At 38.1% G+C, this 20,191-nt stretch overlaps 1 protein-coding gene across 3 annotated transcripts in view; it reads left to right on the forward strand.

Moving 5' to 3' along the window:
- Nucleotides 1-18,755, forward strand: part of YIPF6 (Yip1 domain family member 6) — a 39,356-nt gene extending 20,601 nt beyond the window's left edge. For all 3 annotated transcript variants that reach the window (XM_045571894.1, XM_036411412.2, XM_036411413.2), the window contains 4 exons: nt 2,675-2,717; nt 14,674-14,799; nt 15,608-15,765; nt 17,903-18,755. In XM_045571894.1, the coding sequence (XP_045427850.1) occupies nt 2,675-2,717; nt 14,674-14,799; nt 15,608-15,765; nt 17,903-18,018 (443 nt within the window). In that variant the 3' untranslated portion in view covers nt 18,019-18,755. The remainder of the gene's footprint in view (nt 1-2,674; nt 2,718-14,673; nt 14,800-15,607; nt 15,766-17,902) is intronic.
- Nucleotides 18,756-20,191: the final 1,436 nt, after the last annotated feature.

The following is a 20,191-nucleotide window of genomic DNA, read 5'->3' on the forward strand; positions in this document are numbered from 1 at the left end:
AATGATTTCCACTCATATGAGGTTCCTAGAGTAATCAAATTGATAGAAAGTAAAGTGATAGTTGTCAGGGGCTGAGCGGAGAGTGGGGAGTTATTGTTTAATGGGTTGGAGTTTCAGTTTGGGAAGATGAAAAAGTTCTGGAGATAAATGGTGGTGATAGTTGCACAACAATTTACTCAGTATCTGTACACTTAAAAGTGACTAAAATTGTGAATTTTGTGGAGATTTTATATATATATAACAACAACAAGAAAAGAGTTTTAAAATACTGTTACAGAGCCCTGGCCAGTAGGCTCAGTTGGTTGTAGCATCATCCAGTACCCTGAAACATGTGGATTCGATTCCCAATCAGGACACATACCCAGGTTGCTGGTTTGATCTACAGTTGAGTTCACACAGGAGGCAACTGATTGATGATTCTCTCTCTCTTTCTCTCTTTCTCCCTCCCTCTCTCTCTCTCAAAATCAGTAAAAACGTACTCAGGTGGGGATAAAAAAACACATTTAAAAATACTGTTACAGATTTTTTACAAATTACAAAAATTTTCAGTGCATTGAAAAGCCAGTTTATTAAATGTCAATTGTACTTGAAATCAGTTTTTCAGTTGATAAGTGTAGTGTTCTTTTAGGTAAATCTATATATGTGAGGAAGGTAATAGTGCTCTAAGCTGCATATTATTGAATTGCTGGAATATTAATCACAAATCATTACTGATTGAGAATCACTGTGGTTAGACCTGATGTTGGCAGAACCTTTTATACTTTTCAAAAAGCTTTCATGTTATTTGTTAAAGTTTAACCTTATTGTTCTGGCTGGGTAGAACAGCTGTTTGGAGCACTGTCTGGATGTGTCAAGGTTGAGGGTTTGATCCCCTGTTAGGGTACATACAAGAATTAACCAATAGATGCATAAGTAAGTGGAACAACAAATTAGTGTTTTTTTCTCTCTCTCCCTCTAAAATCAGTAAAGAAATAAAATTTTAAAACAAGTTTAACCTTATAAAATTACCAATATTGGGCTGATTTTTTACCTTTAACAACAGCAATCCCATTTTAGTTCAATGTAGTAATTATAAAAGAAAAGCAGTGTGGCAGAGTGGAAAGAACTTCATAGTAGGAATCAAAAGACGTTGGTTCTGGCCCCACCTCTATATCTAACTGTTGATATAAACTTGGGAAAATGACTTGCTTCTCAGCTATATTTTTCATGCTAGAGGCCCGGTGCACAAAATTTGTGCACAGCAGGGCCGGGGGGGGGGGGGGGGGGGGGTGGCGGCGCAGGAGTGTCCCTCAGGCCAGCCTGCATCCTCTCCAATCTAGGATCCCTCTCACAATCCAGGATTGCTGGCTTCCAACTGCCTGCTTGCCTGATTGCCTTCCTGATTGCCCCTGACTGCTTCTACCTGCCAGCCTGATCACCTTTTAACGACTCCCCTTCCAACCTAATTGAGGCCTAACTGCTCACCTGCCAGCCTGTTTACCCCTAACAGCCCTCCTCTGCAGGCCTGGTCACCCCTAACTGCCCTGCCCTGCTGGCTTGGTCCCCCCCATCTGCTCTCCTCTGCAGGCCTTGATCTCCCCACTCCAACTGCCCTTCCCTGCAGGCCTGGTTGCCCCCAACTTCCCTCCTCTGCCGGCCTGGTCACCTCTAATTGCCCTCCCCTGTTGGCCATCTTGTGGTGGCCATCTTGTGTCCACATGGGGGAAGCCATCTTTGATGACATGGGGGCAGCCATCTTGTGTGTTGGAGTGATGGTTAATCCGCATATTACTCTTTTATTAGATAGGATAGAGGCCTGGTGCATGGGTGGGGGCCAGTTAGTTTGCCCTGAAGAGTGTCCCTGATCAGGGTGGGGGTTCCCTTGGAGCATGGAGCAGCCTGGGCAAGGGGCCTGTGGTTATTTGCAGGCCGGCCACGCCCTCTGGTGACCCAAGCAGAGGCCCTGGTATCTGGGATTTAATTATCTTCTATAATTGAAACTTTGTAGCCTTGAGTGGAGCCAAGCCTCCTGTGTGCTCCGAGGCCGCAGCCATTTTTGTTGGGATTTCTTTATCTTCTATAATTGAAACTTTACAGCCTTGAGTGGAGGCCTGGGCTGGCCAGAGTGTGTGGAAAGCGTGGCTTCCTCCATTGCCGGGGAAACCCAAGCCTCTTGCTTGCTCTGTGGCCACAGCCATCTTAGTTGGGTTAATTTGCATACTCGCTCCTGACTGGCTGGTGGGCGTGGCTTGTGGGTGTAACAGAGTGATGGTTAATTTGCAAATTACTCCTTTATTATTGTAGATAGGATTTGTGAGATGGGCCTGATTATACTTGCCTTGTTTAACGTAGTCTCAGATTAGTGAAATTACTTGAGTCTAGTCTTTCTGAGGGTGCAGGATGGGGTATTCCTCATCCATTGGTCTTTAACTATAGCATATTGGAATGGGACTTAGTGAGTGGCGAGAGGGGTAATTTGTGGGATATGAAATAAAACTTAAAGGATCTATAAAGAAGAACATTTAAAATTGGGGACCAGGTAGGGCAAGGAAAGGGGTAATAGAGGAGGGAAGGCTTAGGCAGACAGTGCATTAATGTCTGAATTCCAAGAGTGAGAGAGGTAGCTATTGGCATAAAGATATAAAATACTGCATGGTTGTTTCATAACAGTCTTCTGTCTTTTCTTGCCTTGTAGGGGATTTATGGGGCCCTTTGGTCCTTTGTGTGACACTCGCACTGTAAGTACACATATTTCCTTTGTCATTTGAGATATACTAAACCTTTTTTGGAATTTTAAAATTGGGGAATTTTGACGGAATGTTTTATTTATGACTTCTATGACATATTATACTCCTTATGTATTTAAATCTAAAAAGTCAGGTAGCATAAAAATAAAAATCCTAATATATAAAAAGCCAGGGGCTGTCATGATCTAAACGACCAGATGAACTACCAAATAGCAGGCTGCGTCGGGCAACCAGGCCAGCAGGTAGGTAAGTGAGGGTTGACCAAATAACTGAACAGCAGGCTGCATGGGGCAACCAAACTGGCAAGGGGGATAGTGAGGGACGACCAAACAACTGAACAGGCTCTGTGGGTGACCAGGCCAGCGTGGGGGACATATAGGGGTGACCAGGCCAATGGGGGGGAAGTTGGGGGTGACCAGGCCAACAAGGGTCCAGTTGGGAGTTACCAGGCAGGCAGGGGGGAAGTTGGGAGCAACCAGGCCAGTGAGGGGGGGGGCAGTTGTGGGTGACCAGGTCAGTAGGGGGGCAGTTGGGGGCTACCAGACTGTAAGGGGGGCAGTTGGGGGCAACTAGGCTGGTGGGGGGCAATGAGGGACAACCAAGTTGGCAGGGGGGCAGTTAGAGGTGATCAGGCTGGCAGAGGGGGACAGTTGGGGGCTACCAGGCCGGCAGAGGGGGGAAGTTGGGGATGACCAGGCTGGCAGGGGGGCAGTTTGGGGCAGCAAGGCCAGCAGGGGGGGGCAGTGAGGGACGACCAGGACAGCTGGGGGGCAGTTAGGGGTGATCAGGCTGGCAGGCAGATGAACAATTAGGAGCCAGCAGTCCCGGATTGGAAAGGGTGCAGGCTGGGCTTTGGGGACCCCTTCCCCCAACTCCTCCGGTGCATGAATTTTGTGCATCGGGCCTCTAGTAAATAAAAAGTCAGGTACTTTCTAGATCAGTTCAAAGAGTTATGGCATTAAAGATGTAAAAATTATGTCTACCTGTGTTTACCAATGACTTCTTAGCATGTTTTAGCTATTCAACAAATATCGGGTCTAGTAATAATTAATGTCGTTTTTAAACATTCATTTAAAATCTTGCTTGGCGTTGACTTGTATTGACATAACCTTCAAACACGTGGTATCTACAGAACGTGTGAAGTGCAATTAACAAGTTTTGCTTGAAAAAGTTTGTGTTTGGTTTGGTTTTTGTTGCAAAACTAGGGCTAAGAAGATGGCGGATGAAGAGCATATTCGGCACTGCATGCTTTACGAGTTCCAATTAGGAAGAAAAGCAAGTGAGGCTGCAAAAAAATCTGTAGTGCTCTTGGTCAAGATACAGTTAGGCCAGAAAATGTCAGTGTTGGTTTGAGAAATTTCGCGAGGGAAATTTTTCGTTAGATGACAAGAGTGGTCGAGGCCGTGTGTCCAATTTTGATCAAGAAGCTCTTCAAGCTCTTTTGGTGCAAAATCCTCAAATTACCCAACAAGAGCTTGCGACAACTTTAAATTGTTCACAAAAAACAATTTCCAATCAATTGCATGCACTTGGCAAAGTCCAAAAGTTTGGAAAATGGGTTCCTCATGAGTTGACCGACAACAACCGTAATCAAAGAGTCACAATTTGCAGTTTGCTCCTCTCTCGTCAAAACCGTTTGCCGTTTTTAGAGCAAATTGTTACCGGAGATGAAGAATGGGTGCTGTATGTTAATTTGAAAAGGCGGCCTCAATGGTAGGACAAAAATGAGGCTCCACAGCCCACGCCAAAACCTGACTTGCAGGCGAAAAAAGTGATATTGTGTATTTGGTGGAATTTTAAAGGAATTCTTCATTATGAACTTTTACCATCTAACCAAACCATTACAAGTGCAGTGTATAGTGCCCAATTGGAAAGGTTAGCCCAAGCTTTAAGAGAAAAAGAACCCACGCTGATTAATCGGAAGGGCGTAATTCTTCACCACGATAACGCACGACCGCATACTGCAAGAATCACTGCTGAAAAACTGCACCAGTTGGAATGGGAAGTTCTCCCTCATCCTGCATATTCTCCTGATATTGCCCCTTCCGATTACCATTTGTTTCGTTCTTTGCAAAACTTTCTTCTTGGAAAAAAATTTAATAATGAAGAATGCCTCAAAAATGCGAATTTTTTGCATCAAAATCACAAGAATTTTACAACAGAGGGATTAAAATGCTTCCTGAGCATTGGGCACAAGTAGTAGAAAACAATGGCAACTATATTGTTGATTAAATTTTGTTGTATTGTTTAAATAAATTCGATTTAAAAAAGTATTAGAAAACGACATTAATTATTACTAGACCTAATATTTATTTATTCGTGTACACTTCCCTATAATTAACTTAATTAAATATCTATAGGTTAAATAACTGTTTATTTGCAAACATAATTCTTTTTAAATCTTACTAATATATGAATGAGAATTTATTACAGAGAAGTGGTAGAGTTCAGAGCAAGATCACATTTCGAAGTGTGATGCTGTCCATATGCATTGTATGTAAAGGGAGACTCAGGCAGAAGGAGAGCAAAGTTCTATTGGAGATGGGAATATAACAAGGGGTAGAATGGAAAATATACTGTACTAGGACTCAGTTCTTGATTCTCATCCTGCCTCCTATCAGCAAAGTGACTTTGGGCTATTAGTAACCAAAATTTGTATAATGATTTTTTCCAGAAATGTTTAAATGCCTTTTCTTATAATAAGAGGTGAATGTGATTTCCCTTTTTCAACAAAAAACTTAGGTTCATGGAGAGTGAGGATGAATCAAGATCACATAATCAGTGGTAAACTTGGGATTTACCTTAGGTTTCCTCGACTGTCCATTCTCTACCTTTATGAATATTGCACATCTCTTCCCACCTAACCTCTCTGGGTTTTCTCTTATTTATCTGTAAAAGAATTTGGTTGAGAGTCCTTTCATGGCCTAACCTTTTATGATTCTAAATTTAACAAGTTTCTTACTGGCTTCTCTACCTATTTTTTTAATGTGTCAAGCATATGCTAATTTATGTAATAACATTGACTTCTATTTTTTATGTTTTTAATAACCATAATAACAAGGAAATAATTTAATGCCTTGATGGAAGGGTTTATTAGAAGCTCTGAGCATATACTTTTTATTTTTATTTTTTTTCCAAAGATTAACCTTAGAGATTATGTCATTTAACTCCTTATTTGCAGAGAATAAAACTGGACACCGTAATGTTCTCCAGTTTACGTACCTAGTAATAGAACTAGAATCAGTATCTGGCTCTTTTGTTTTCCAGGCCAGTTCATATTTTTTTCATTATACCATGCTGAAGCAATAGGGATTTCAGGCAACATGTGATCATGAGTGCTGGAATTCTTTGCATCGGGTTATTAGGACTCAGAATGGAGTATGCACAACCACAATATAAAAGCCTTTACTGGCAAACAGCATAACAGGGCAAGCCTTACTGTGTGACTTCTCAATACCATATAATAATAAGAGGTCATGAACTTGATGTTACTTACTATTTTTCTGAAAAAATGAACACTGAGTCCAAGTGTTCTAAGTCCAGAATTTGAGACAGTTTACATCTGTAAAATTCTTAGACAAAAAAAGGATATTTAAGTGACTGTTCAACTACTCAATTTGAAAGCAAAGTCTTTTAGTAATAATCTGAATATTTTTATTTAAAAAAATCAACTAAATAGGTTTATAGACTTTTAATTTTTAAATGTCAGAACTGAAACCTTAACCCAAGGATTACAAATTCAAATGTGTCTAAGGGCTAGAGAAATAAGTTGAATGTATGCATTATGAATTGGTGACTGTAAGCCCTTTGTGGAACCGACTGCTATGCCAACTACACCTGATTGTCGTCATTTAGAATGCTAGCTTCATGTTAGAAACTTCTGATTTTTCAAGAAAACCCAAAAATAAGCTCTGGTCGGATAGCTCGGTTGGCTAGAGCATTGTCCCAATATTCCAAGCTTGCGTGTTTGATCCCCATTCAGGACACATACAAGAATCAATCAATGAACACATATAAGTGGAACAACAAATCCCCCTTCCTTCCCCTCTTCCCCCTTCTTTTCTATCTCAAAAAAAAAAAAGAAGAAGAAATACATTATTTTTATGTGAAACTTCTCAATATTAAAATAACATCAACTTGAATTTAAAAATATTTCAAGCACATCTGTGAGCCAATTTGATTTTTCAGTTTATAACCTCTGCTTAACAAAAAAAGGTCATTGGTGATACTTTTAAACATTCCAACAAAGCCAAATGGAGTATTCCTTGTACTCGTGAGGCATTTGAAGTTGGAAAGAATGGAGGCTTAGTCTCTCTTTCTGTAAGTTCATTATTGGTGTATAGAAATGCCATAGTCTTCTTGGCGTTAATTTTGTATCCTGCTACATTGCTGAATTCATTTATTAAGTCTAATAATTTTTTTAATTGTCTAAAGTATTTTATTAATAGTAACACTTCAGAGTTAAATGTTCTTTTCTTGCAGATTCATGCCTTAAAAATTATCTTTCAAATATAAACATTTGAAATAAAATTTTATTGGGGTCTACTATATGCCAGGTGGATACAATAATAGGTAATACAGAAGGTCTATTGTCAGGGATCTTACATAACACAAATCAGCTACCATTTACTCATTTTTTCAATGTATATTTTTATTTATTTTTTATTAAGGTATTATATGCGTACATATCTTACCATTGCCCTCTCTCCCACTCCCATACCTGCCCTTCCTCCCCAGAGTTTTTCATCCATTGGTTATGCTTATATGCATGCATACAAGTCCTTGGGTTGATCTCTTATCTTCCTCATATCTCCCTACCCTCCTTGCTGTAATTTGACAGTCTATTTGTTGCTTTACTGTCTCTGTATCTATCTTTTTGTTCATCAGTTTATAATGTTCTTTATTATCCATAAATGAATGAGATAATGTTGTGTTTTTCTTTCATTGACTGGCTTATTTCACTCAACCTAATGTTCTCCAATTCCATCCAGGTTGCTCCATATGATAAGAATTCCTATTTTATGGCAGCATACTATTCCTTTGTATAGATGTACCATAGTTTTTTGATCCAATCATCTGCTGACGGGCACCTAGGTTGTTTCCAAATCTTAGCTATTGTAAATTGTGCTGCTATGAACATAGGGGTGCATAGATCCTTTCTGATTGGTGTTTCTAGTTTCTTGGGATATATTCCTAGGAGTAGGATTACTGGGTCAAATAGGAGTTCCATTTTCAGTTTTTTGAGGAAAGTCCATACTGTTCTCCACAGTGGTTGCACCAGTCTGCATTCCCACCAGCAGTGCACGAGTGTTCCTTTTTCTCCACAACCTTTCCAACACTTGTCATTTGTTGATTTGTTGATGTTGGCCATTCTGACATGTGTGAGATGGTACAGCGTTGTTGTTTTGATTTGCATCTCTCAGATAATTAGTGACTTTGAGCATGTTTTCATGTGCCTCTTGGCCTTCCTTCTGTCTTCTTTGAAAATATTCTATTTAGGTCCATTGCCCATCTTTTAATTGGATCATTTATTTTCCTTTTATTAAGTTGTATAAGCTGCCTGTAGATGTTGGAGCTTAAACCTTTATCAATGATAACATTTGCAAATATGTTCTCCCATACAGTGGGCTTTCTTGTTGTTTTGTTGTTGGTTTCTTTGCTGTGAAAAAGCTTCTTATTTTGATGTAGTCCCATTTGTTTATTTTCTCTTTAGCTTCCATTGCTCTATGGGCAGTATCAGTGAAGAAGTTCTTTTGGCATATGTCAGAGATTTTGCTGCCTGTGGATGCCTCTAGTATTTTTATGGTTTCCTGTCTTATGTTTAAGTCCTGTATCCATTTTGAGTTTATTTTTGTGTATGGTGTAAGTTGATGATCTAGTTTAATTTTTTTGCAAGTATCTGTCCAATTTTCCCAACACCATTTATTGAAGATACTGTCTTGACTCCATTTTATGTTCATTCATCTTCTGTCAAATATTGAGTATAGAGGTTTGAGTCGATATCCGGATTCTCTATTGTATTCCATCGATCCACATGTCTGTTCCTGTGCCAGTAGCAGGCTGTTTTGAGAATAGTGGCTTTGTGATACAGCTTGAAAAATGGTATTGAGATCCCTCCTACTTTATTCTTCTTTCTCAGGATTGCTGTGGCTATTTGGGGTCTTTTTTTGTTGTTGTTCCAGATGAATTTTTGGAGAGTTCTTCCTAGGTCTGTGAAGTATGCCGTTGGTATTTTAATAGGGAGTGCATTGAACCTATAAATTGCTTTGGGAAGTATGGACATTTTCATTATGTTGATTCTATCAATCCATGAACATGGTTTGTTCTTCCATCTGTTTACATTTTCCTCTATCTCTTTTTTCAGTGTCGTGTAGTTTTCTGTGTATAGGTCTTTTATCTCCTTAGTTATGTTATTCCTAGGTATCTTAATTTTTTTGGTGCAATGTTAAATGGGATTGCTTTTTTAGTCTTTGTTTCTGTAAGTTCACTATTGGTATATAGAAATGTCATAGATTTCTTGGCATTAATTTTGTATCCTGCTACATTGCCAAATTCATTATTTAATCTATTAGTTTTTTGATGGAGTCTTTGGTTTTTTTTATGTACAATATCATGTCATCTTCAAATAAGGACAATTTTACTTCTTCTTTTCCAATTTGGATGCCTTTTATTTCTTCTTCCTGTCTAATTGCAATGGCTAGTACTTCTAGTACTATCTCAGACAGGAGTGGTGAGAGTGGGCATCCCTGTCTTTTTCCTGTTCTTAGAAGGAATGGTTTTAGTTTTTGCCCATTGAGTATGCTGTTTGCTGTGGGTTTATCATATATAGCTTTTATTATGTTGAGGTATGATCCTTCTATTCCCACCTTGTTGAGAGTTTTTATCAGGAAAGGGTGTTGGATTTTATCAAATGCTTTTTCTGCATTGATTGATATGACTATATGATTTTTATCTTTCAATTTGTGTATGTGATGTATCACGTTTACTGATTTGCGGATACTGTACCATCCTTGCATTCCCAGAATAAATCCTACTTGGTCATGGTGTATGATCTTCCTGATGTGCTGCTGGAGCTCATTTGCTAGAATTTTGTTGAGGATTGTGGCATCTATATTCATGAGGGATATTGGCCTGTAGTTCTCTTTTATTGAGTTGTCTTTATCTGGTTTTGGTATTAGGGTGATGCTGGCTTCATAGAAGGAGTTTGAAAGTGTTCCTTCCTCTTGAATTTTTTGGAATAGTCTGAAGAGGATAGGTTTTAGTTCTTCCTTGAATGTTTGGTAAAACTCTCCTATGAAGCCATCTGGCCCTGGGCTTTTGTTTGCTGGAAGCTTTTTGATGACTGTTTCAATTTCTTCCTAAGTCACTGGTCTGTTGAGATTTTTAGATTCTTCCTGATTGAGTTTTGGAAGGTTATATATTTTTTAGGAATATGTCCATTTCCTCCAGGTTGTCCAGTTTGTTGGAATAGAGTTGTTCATAGTATTTTTTAACATTCTTTGTATTTCAGTGAGGTCTGTTGTTATTTTGCCTCTTTCTTTTCTGATTTTGTTTATTTGGGTCCTCTCTCTCTGTTTCTTGGTGAGCCTGGCTAGAGGTTCATCAGTCTTGTTTATCCCTTCAAAATACCAACTCTCAGTTTCATTGATCTTTTGAATTGTTTTTTTGGTTTCTATATCCTTTATTTCTGCTTTGATCTTTATTTTCTCCTTTCTTGTGCTTACAATGGGCTTTTCTTGTTGCTGTCTTTCTAAATCTTTGAGGTGTAGTGTTAGATGATTTATTACCATTTTTTTTTAGGTATACCTGTAGTGCTTGCTGTAAGCTTCCCTCTCAGGACTGCTTTCATTGTGTCCCATAGATTTTGGATTGTTGTGTTTTTATTGTCATTAGTTTCCAGGATGTTTTTATTTATTTCTTTATTTTCTATTATTTTTTATTGTAACAATTATTAAAGCACATTGTTTATTTCTTTTCTTTTAAATTTAATAAATCTTTATTGTTCAGATTATTACAATTGTTTCTCCTTTTTCCCCCTATAGCTCCCCTCCACCCAGTTCCCACTCCACCCTCTGCCCTTACCCCCCCTCCCCCGCTGTCCTCATCTATAGGTATATGATTTTTGTTCAGTCTCTTCCTGTACCTCCCACACAGACACCCCTCTCCCCCTGAGATTAATCAATCCCCTCCCATTCTATGCCCCTGTTTCTATTATATTCACCAGTTTATTCTATTTCTCAGATTTTTAATTCACTTGACTTTAGATTCACTTGTTGACAGATATATATTTGTTGTTCATAATTTTTATCTTTACTTTTTTCTTCTTTTTCCTCTTTTTAAAGAATACCTGTCAGCATTTCATATAATACTGGTTTGGCGGTGATGAACATCTTTTGCTTTTTCTTATCTGTGAAGCTCTTTATCTGCCCTTCAATTTGTTTCTTTTTAATTTTATTGATTTTTTACAGAGAGGAAGGGAGAAGGATAGAGAGCTAGAAACATTGATGAGAAAGAAACATTGACCAGCTGCCTCCTGCACACCCCCCACTGGGAATATGCCCTCAACCAATGTACATGTCCTTGACTGGAATCGAACCTGGGACCTTTCAGTCCGCAGACCGACGCTCTATCCACTGAGCCAAATCGGTTTTGGGCTGCCCTTCAATTCTGACTGATAACTTTGATGAGTAGAGTAATCTTGCTTGTAGGTTCTTGCTATTCATCACTTTGAATATTTCTTGCCACTCCCATCTGACTTGCATAGTTTCTGTTGAGAAATCAGCTGTGTATGGGTGTCACCCGCCACTAGCCTGATTTGTGTGCCTCTGTACCTCAGCTTTTCAGCATTTGTGCTCCTTTCTCTTTCCTTCTAGTTGTAAGACTTCCATTCAGCCTGCTTTCCCATGGTTCTGGGTGATAGACGTTTTGTCTTTTAGTTGTAGTTTTGAAATTGTTGTGTGAGGCAGCAGTGTAGTTGTTTACTTTTGCCGCTATCGCTATCTTGGTTTCTCCACCATGTCTGTTTCTTCTCCAGAATGTTTGTTTTTAAAAATATATATTTTATTGATTTTTTTTTTACAGAGAGGAAGAGAGAGGGATAGTTAGAAACATCGATGAGAGAGAATCATCGATCAGCTGCCTCTTGCACACCCCCTACTGGGGATGTGCTCGAAACCAAGGTACATGACCTTGACCAGAATCGAACCTGGGACCCTTTAGTCTGCAGGCCAACGCTCTATCCACTGAGCCAAACTGGTTTCGGCTTCTGGATGTTTTTAATTTCTTCTTTGATCTCTTTGGTAACCTAAAAAAGCAATCCCATTTACCATGGCACCAAAAAAATTAAGATACCTAAAAGTAAACTCCTAGAAGTAAGGAGGTAAAAGACCTATACGCAGAATACTACAGGACATTGAAAAAAGAGATAGAGGAAGACAATAACAGATGGAAGAACATACCATGTTCATGGATTGGTAGAATCAACATCATTAAAATGTCCATACTACCCAAAGCAATGTATAGATTCAATGCTCTCCCCGTTAAAATACCAACGGTATATTTCACAGACCTATAACAAACTTTCCAAAAATTCATCTGGAATAAAAACCCCCAAATATATGCAGCAATCCTGAGAAAGAAGAACAAAGTAGGTGGAATCTCAATACCAGATAGCAAGCTGTATAACAAAGCCACTGTTCTCAAAAAAGCCTGGTTCTGGCACAAGACATACAGATCAGTGGAATAGAATAGAGAACCCAGAAATCGGTCTAAACCATTATGCCCAATTTTCAACACAGGAGGCATGAATTACACATAAGACAGGAAACCATAAAAATACTAGAGGAATAATCCACAGGCAGCAAAATTGCAGACATATGCCAAAAGTACTTCTTCACTGATATTGCTCCCAGGACAATGGAAGCTAAAGAGAAAATAAACAAATGGGACTACATCAAAATAAAAAGCTTTTTCACAGCAAAAGATACCATCAACAAAACAACAAGAAAGCCCACTGCAGGGGAGAACATATTTCCCAATGTTATCACTGATAAGGGTTTAATTTCCCACATTTTCAGGGAACTCATGCAATTTAACAAAAGGAAGATAAACAACCCAATAAAAAAATGGGCAACAGACCTAAATAGATACTTTTCTAAAGAAGACGGAAGGCTGAGGCATATGAAAACATGCTCAAAGTCACTAATCACCAGAGAGATGCAAATCAAAAGGACAATGTGGTACCATCTCACACCTGTCAGAATGGCTATCATCAACAAATCAACAAATGACAAGTGCTGGTGATGATGTGGATAAAAATGAATCCTCGTACACTGCTGGTAGGAATGCAGACTGGTACAGCCACTGTGGAGAAGAGTATGGCTTTTCCAAAGAAAACTAAAAATGGAACTCCCATTTGAGCCAGTGATCCCACTTCTAGGAATGTATCCTAAGAAACTAGAAACACCAATCAGAAAGGATATATGCACCCCTATGTTCATAGCAGCACAATTCACCATAGCTAAGATTTGGAAACAACTTAAGTGCCCATCAGTAGATGAATGGATTAAAAACTGGTACATCTACACAATGGAATACTATGCTGCAGTAAAAAAGAGAGTTCTTTTTTTTTTTACAGTGAAGAGCACTTTATTTATTTTTATTTATTTATTTATTTATTATATTTTATTGATTTTTTTTGCCTCCCTCCCTCCCTCCCTCCCACACATCCCCTCCCTCCCCAGAGTTTTGTGTCCATTGGTTGTACTTATATGCATGTATAAAAGTCCTTTGGTTGATCTGTTATCTCCCCCAGATCTTCCTCCCCTCCCTGCTGTAATTTGACAGTCTACTTGTTGATATACTGTCTCTATATCTATCTTTTGGTTCATCAGTTTATAATGCTCTTTATTATCCACAAATGAGTGAGGTCATGTGGTGTTTCTCTTTCATTGATTGGCTTATTTCACTCAGCATGATGTTCTCCAATTCCATCCAGGTTGCTGCAAATGATGAGAATTCCTTCTTTTTTATGGCAGCATAGTATTCCATTGTGTAGATGTACCATAGTTTTTTGATCCAATCATCTGCTGACGGGCACCTAGGCTGTTTCCAAATTCTGGCTATTGTAGATTGTGCTGGTATGAACATAGGGGTGCATATATCCTTTCTGATTGGTGTTTCTAGTTTCTTGGGATATATTCCTAGAAGTGGGATTACTGGGTCAAATGGGAGTTCCATTTTCAGTTTTTTGAGGAAACTCCACACTGTTCTCCACAGTGGTTGCACCAGTCTGCATTCCCACCAGCAGTGCACGAGGGTTCCTTTTTCTCTGCAACCACGCCAACACTTGTCGTTTGTTGATTTGTTGATGTTGGCCATTCTGACAGGTAAAAAGAGAGTTCTTACCATTTGCAACAGCATGGATGCAACTGGAGAGCATTATACTAAGTAAAATATACCAGTCAGAGAAAGATAAGTATCACATGATTTCACTCATTTATAGAATGTAATGAACAACATAAACTGATGAACAAAAAACAGATCCAGAGACACAGAAACATCAATCAGATGATCACACCTCAGAGGGAAGGTAGAGGAAGGTGGGGGTAAGAGGGAGAGATCAACCAAAAGACTCGTATGCATGCATATAAGCCTAATCAATGGACACAGACACCAGGGTGCTGAAGGCATGAGTTGGGGGGATTGGAGGGGTAATGGGGGAATAAGGACACATATGTAACATCTTTATCAATAAAGAAATTTTTTTTAAAAAAGAATGGAGACTTAACAATTCCTGGAATTTTCCTTTCACAGAGCCTACATATTGCAGATCTTCAGGTGACGTGTAGGGTAACTCCCTGATTCAAACTTTGAGAACCCATGTCTTAACTTCATTGCTTTAAGTAAAAGAATAGTCAATTCTCATGCCATTTTTCTTTTGTCATAGAATGCTTCAAAGAGGCTCTGCAGATAATGAAAATGATGGAGGGCCCCAGTTTGCAGAAGTGTTTGTCATTATCTGGTTTGGTGCAGTTACCATCACCCTCAACTCAAAACTTCTTGGAGGAAATATGTGAGTATTATTAAAATCTATCCTTTCTTATTTTTTTAGATAGCATATCTAAGATTTTTAAGGGAGCCTGGCTAGTTAGGTAATATTTTTTATTTTTATTGATTTTAGAGAGGTAGGGAGAGGAAGAGAGAGATAGAAACATCAGTGATGAGAGAGAATCATTGATTGGCTGCCTCCTGCATACCCCTTACTGGGAATTGAGCCTGATACCTGGGCATGTACCCTGATTAGGAATTGAATTCTGACTTCCTGGTTCATAGGCCGGTTCTCAACTAATGACCTTCACTGGCAGGGCTAGTTAGGTAATTTTTTAAAAGAAAAATCAAAATAAATGAGGGATAAAGAGGATGTTCTCATAAAAACCACTGAACAGAGATAACTTGGTTGAGTTAAATTATCTTAAATTATCCAGAGTCCTTTGATAAGCTTCAGATGCTCTCTCCAGCTCTAAAATCATAGGCAGAATTTTTGTGTTAAAGGATTATGTCCATTTTGGGGAACAGATGGTCCGTAGCTTTCAACAAATTCTCAAATAGGTCTATAAACTTGAAAAGATTAAGAACTTTCTGAGAGGTTCAGTGGGAGAAAGGTCTTTAGGAATTAGAGTAGATCATCTGATATCCTAGATGGTTGACTCTTAAGGAGTTTAAAAGGAGAGAAGGAAGAGTATGGAGAGAAATTAAAGCATATGCTAATGCAGAGGCCTAGCCTCATAAAGTTAATTTTAGGGTATAGGTATTATATAGAAGTCTGTAATAACTATCATGATACTATGTTTATGATTTTTTATGTGTGCTTTGTTTTTTAGATCTTTTTTTCAGAGCCTCTGTGTGCTGGGCTATTGTATACTTCCCTTGACAGTGGCATTGCTGGTTTGTCGGCTGGTACTTTTGGCCAAGCCAGGACCAATAAACTTCATAGTCCGGCTTTTTGTGGTGATCGTGATGTTTGCCTGGTCTATAGTAGGTAAGAATGTACTTTTTTGTTTTGTTTTGTTAACCCGAGGATATTTTTCTATAGAATTTTAGTGAGAATGGAAGGGAGGGGGAGAAACATCAGTGTGAGAGAGACATATTGATTGGTTGCCTGTCACAGGAGTCAAAATGTACTTATCCTTACAACAGCAGAGCAGAAAAAAGCGTGTGTTAGAGATAAAGATCAGATGAAAAGCAGTGTAACTCCTAACTCACATGTAAATAATATGATTCTTGACTATGTTGTCCATAGAACCCTCTGTTCTAAATGGGCATTTTAAAATATGATATCCATCTTATCTGAATTAGGTATCTGGACTTCTAAAATGTGGGAGTGATCCTTTAAAAAAAATATTTTTTATTGATTTCAGAGGAGAGAGATAGAAACATCAATGATGAGAATCATTGATTGTCTGCCTCCTGCATGCCCCCTCCTGGGGATGGAGACTACAACTCAGGCATGTGCCCTGACTGGGAATCCAACTGTGACCTCCTGGTTCATAGGTCAATGCTCAAACATTGAGATACACCAGCAGGGCGGAGTCATACCTTTTTTTTTTTTTTTTTTAATCCTTAAATATTGCATAGGGTTGGAAAAGGAGATTACAGTAGACCTAGCTCAGTCGTGGTATATACACAGTGACCAGATCATTATGCATTCAGAGATCATAATAATCTGGCCACTCAGTGTATAGGAAGCATAGGTGACTTGAGAAATGCTGGGTCTTTTCCTGACAGAATAAAAATAATAACTAGCATTTATATATTGCTAATCATAGATTAAGCACTATTATAAGTGATTTATATGTATTATCTCATTTACCCCTCACAATGACCCTAATAAATAAAAACTATTGTTAATAGTCCTATTTTTATAGATGAGGAACAGACTCCAAGAGGTGAAGTAACTTGCCTTAGGACATATAACTACTGAATAGATAAATCAAGTTTCAAACCCAAGCAGATCACATTTAGAACTTTACTACCTCCCAATATAGGTTGTTAAATATCATAATATAGCACTTTCCTGCTTCAGTAGAAAATTCTGCTAAAGATTAGGAAGAATCTATAGCAGTGGAATTGAATGCTATGTGCTGATTGTTTTAGCATTCCTAAAATTATCTTAAAATTCTACTTTATACTAGAAGTGTTCACTGGCATCTTATTAAATGAGATAAACAGTCTGCCTAATATTTTAAGTGCAGTAATATCTCTTTGCTTAGAAAATAGTTAAAAGCCAAGAAGTAATAATAATTTAAAAAAGGTTTGAGAGGGCCAGAATTGATTTTCCAAAGACTGTTTATTAAGCTTGGGTGCTTTACCTATGGGAAAGTCCCAGAATTCTTCACTTAGAGTCTGATAATTTATCATACATGTGGTTCTGAACCGCTTAGGTATCCAGTATCCAGGCCCACAGCAGTTCAGAAAGTAGAATTTTGGAAGCATTCATTCTTTAATTCAGCAAATATTTATAAAGCACAAATTATGTCTTAGGCACTGTGCTAGGCATGAACTCTGTCTTCAGAGTCCACAGTCCAGTGGATCAGCTAGACATATAAGTACGTAAAGACTATATAGTTTCAGGTGGGACATGGAAGTCTGTGTAGGCACAAAAGGGACCCAGAGGAGGGAAGTGGGCAGTTTTACATGAGCTGGCAGAATACCAGCTGGTTGTTCAGGAAAGGTTTCTTAGCAGAGTGATCATTGATAATTAGGTGTTTTCTGGGTAGACAAGAGGGATGGCATCTAAAAGAGCTAACCTAATAAAAAGAACAATTACTCAAAAGACCCAGCAGTATATGGCCATTTGCCATAGTAGCGAAAAAACTTGTACATTATTGTAAGCCTATTCATCACAGTTTAATGATATCTCGGAAAACAGTAAGAGACCCCTTTTGGAAGGGTTTCCATCTGAAATGTTGAAAACTTGCAAAGCTTTGGTACTTGAAACAAGCAGCTCTCAGCTGTCAGGAAAACTGTGCTGCAGAATGCCTTTTTCTCGGATTTGCAAATATAAGTGAACCTTTAGTATAACTCTATGCCAGACACATTAAAGTTAGTAAATGTTAGTAGTTATGACAATCTCATTGTATTCAATATTCTTTTTTGTTTTGTTTTATTTTCTCCAGCCTCTACAGCTTTTCTTGCTGACAGCCAGCCTCCAAATCGCAAAGCCCTTGCCATTTATCCTGTTTTCTTATTCTATTTTGTTATCAGTTGGATGATTCTCACCTTTGCTCCTTAGTAAATCAGGAAATGGAAATTAAAAACCACTGAATTGAAAGCTCATCTGAACAATGTAATTCCCCATGGAACTTTGCCTCTGTCTTTATTTTGTCTAATTTTGGAGGTATTTTGTAACTGGCTATGTGAAGCACTGTCACCACTTATGTAAGGAACTGATGTTTGAAAGGCTGTTCTTTTTATCTACTCTTCTCTATTTCTTTAAAATACATGTGCATAGTAATAGTATAATGTTTTCTAAAGGCATGATAGTGGACACTGTGATCCATTTGGGTGACTACAATGACTTGGAAAGCACATGGATACCTCCCACAAGTTGAACAGATTTGGTAACTTATTTTCAATTTTGAGAATACTAGTTTAGGTGTAGCTCTTAAACACATTGTCTTAAGACTATTAGAATAGGCCTCTCTTATTAGAATAAGTAAGTCTATGTCCATTTTCTTTTATTTCTCTCTTACGTTTAAAAAGACAATGACAGATGATGGCAGATGGGGTTCATATATGTGGGAGAAGAAAACATGCATTAACCTGTATTCAGATTTTGATCATAGAAAATTCTGCACCTGTTGCTTTAAATAAAAGCAAAAGACACTTAAAGAATTAGCTTATTTCAATCTTTCTGTATCATCACCTTACTGCCCTGCTTAACAGCAGCTCAGTGACAATATAGTTTTAATGTCTTTAAAAAAATATGTTCTTATTAATTTCAGAGAGTAAGGGAGAGGGAGAGAGAAATATCAATGATGAGAGAGAATCATTGATTGGCTGCCTCCTGCACACCCCTACTGAAGATAGAGCCCACAACCCAGGCATGTGCCCTGACCCGGAATCAAACCTTGACCTCCTGGTTCATAGGTTGATGCTTAACCACTGAATAATACCAATGTGGCTCTAGTTTTAATCTTATACCCTTGCTCTGAATACACAAGTTAAGATGTTAGCAACATGTAGTGTTCCTTTAACTGAAGCTCTCAGTGGTCCAATGCTTGAATTTATCCAAGTAGAACTCCTCCGAAATATAGTTTAGCGGTTCCTTAAGGCATATGTGGGCGCCTTCTCCTAAAGGTAGAATGAGGAAGTTTAAATACAGCATAGGTGTAAAGAATTCTTTATTATTCTGTGTAGTATGGCCTACATTAAAGCATGGTGTAGGATGAATTGGCTTTACAACTGCCATCTTTTCATTAGATGTGGTTTTAGGGGTGGAGAATAGCAATTTATTTTCTTGGTTTTGGACTATTTGTAAAGCAAATTAGCTCTCCTTAGACATGTGCACTTACATGTATTCTTAGCTATTTATGCACACAAATGTGAAGGCTTTTCAGGGAGTAGAGTGTCTGGGGCAGGCTGATTCTAAGCTAAATGGAGTTCCTTTAATGTAATATGAGCTGCTGCCTTCTACAAATTGCACACTGAAGAACTCTGAATAGACAAAGACTAGGTATCAGGCAGAAAACATTTATTGTAAATATACAATTACTTAGACAGGAATTTCTTATTCCACATTATTTCTTTAGCATAGAACTTATTTATTCATTTTGTATTTAAGGACTACCTAAATAGAGATATGTGATTTTAAAAACATATATTCTCCATCCTCAAATTAACCAGGGGAACAGTACTTCGACAGTTAGGTTCTTAGAATGATATTCAACTACAAAAGCATTACAAAGTTAGCCCCCTCTGTCCCAGCCTAGGCTAACATTTTTGTATTTATTTCAAATTCCCTTTTAAATTTTAAAATAAATCCTATGCAAGGACTAAGCCAATGCTTTAGTTAGGTAAAATCAATATTTTGAAACTGGACCTAATTTTGAAATTAGTCCTAAATTATCATCCATATCAATTGTCTGAAATTTTCTAACTGCCACTAAAAAGATCTCTGTTCCAAAGTTGTTTTATAATCTGTCTCAGTGATTATAATGTAAAATTAAAGAAATAACCATGCTTCTCAAAAAACAAAAACAAAACTAAGTATCAAATTTTACTCAGGCTAAATATTTGGTGAGAAATTCTTAAGGCCACAACTCTGAGGAATTTGTGTGTGTACATATGGAAAAGGGTTATACATAGTAGGTGTGAAGGCAGTTTGTTCTGTGTATTAATCTATTGCTCTTGGGTGACTTAGCAAATGGGTTTACTTGATTTAAATGAAGGTGAAATGGAAATTT

Source organism: Pipistrellus kuhlii, unplaced genomic scaffold (genome assembly GCF_014108245.1).
Source record: "Pipistrellus kuhlii isolate mPipKuh1 unplaced genomic scaffold, mPipKuh1.p scaffold_m20_p_40, whole genome shotgun sequence".
In the NCBI taxonomy this organism is placed as follows: domain Eukaryota; kingdom Metazoa; phylum Chordata; class Mammalia; order Chiroptera; family Vespertilionidae; genus Pipistrellus; species Pipistrellus kuhlii.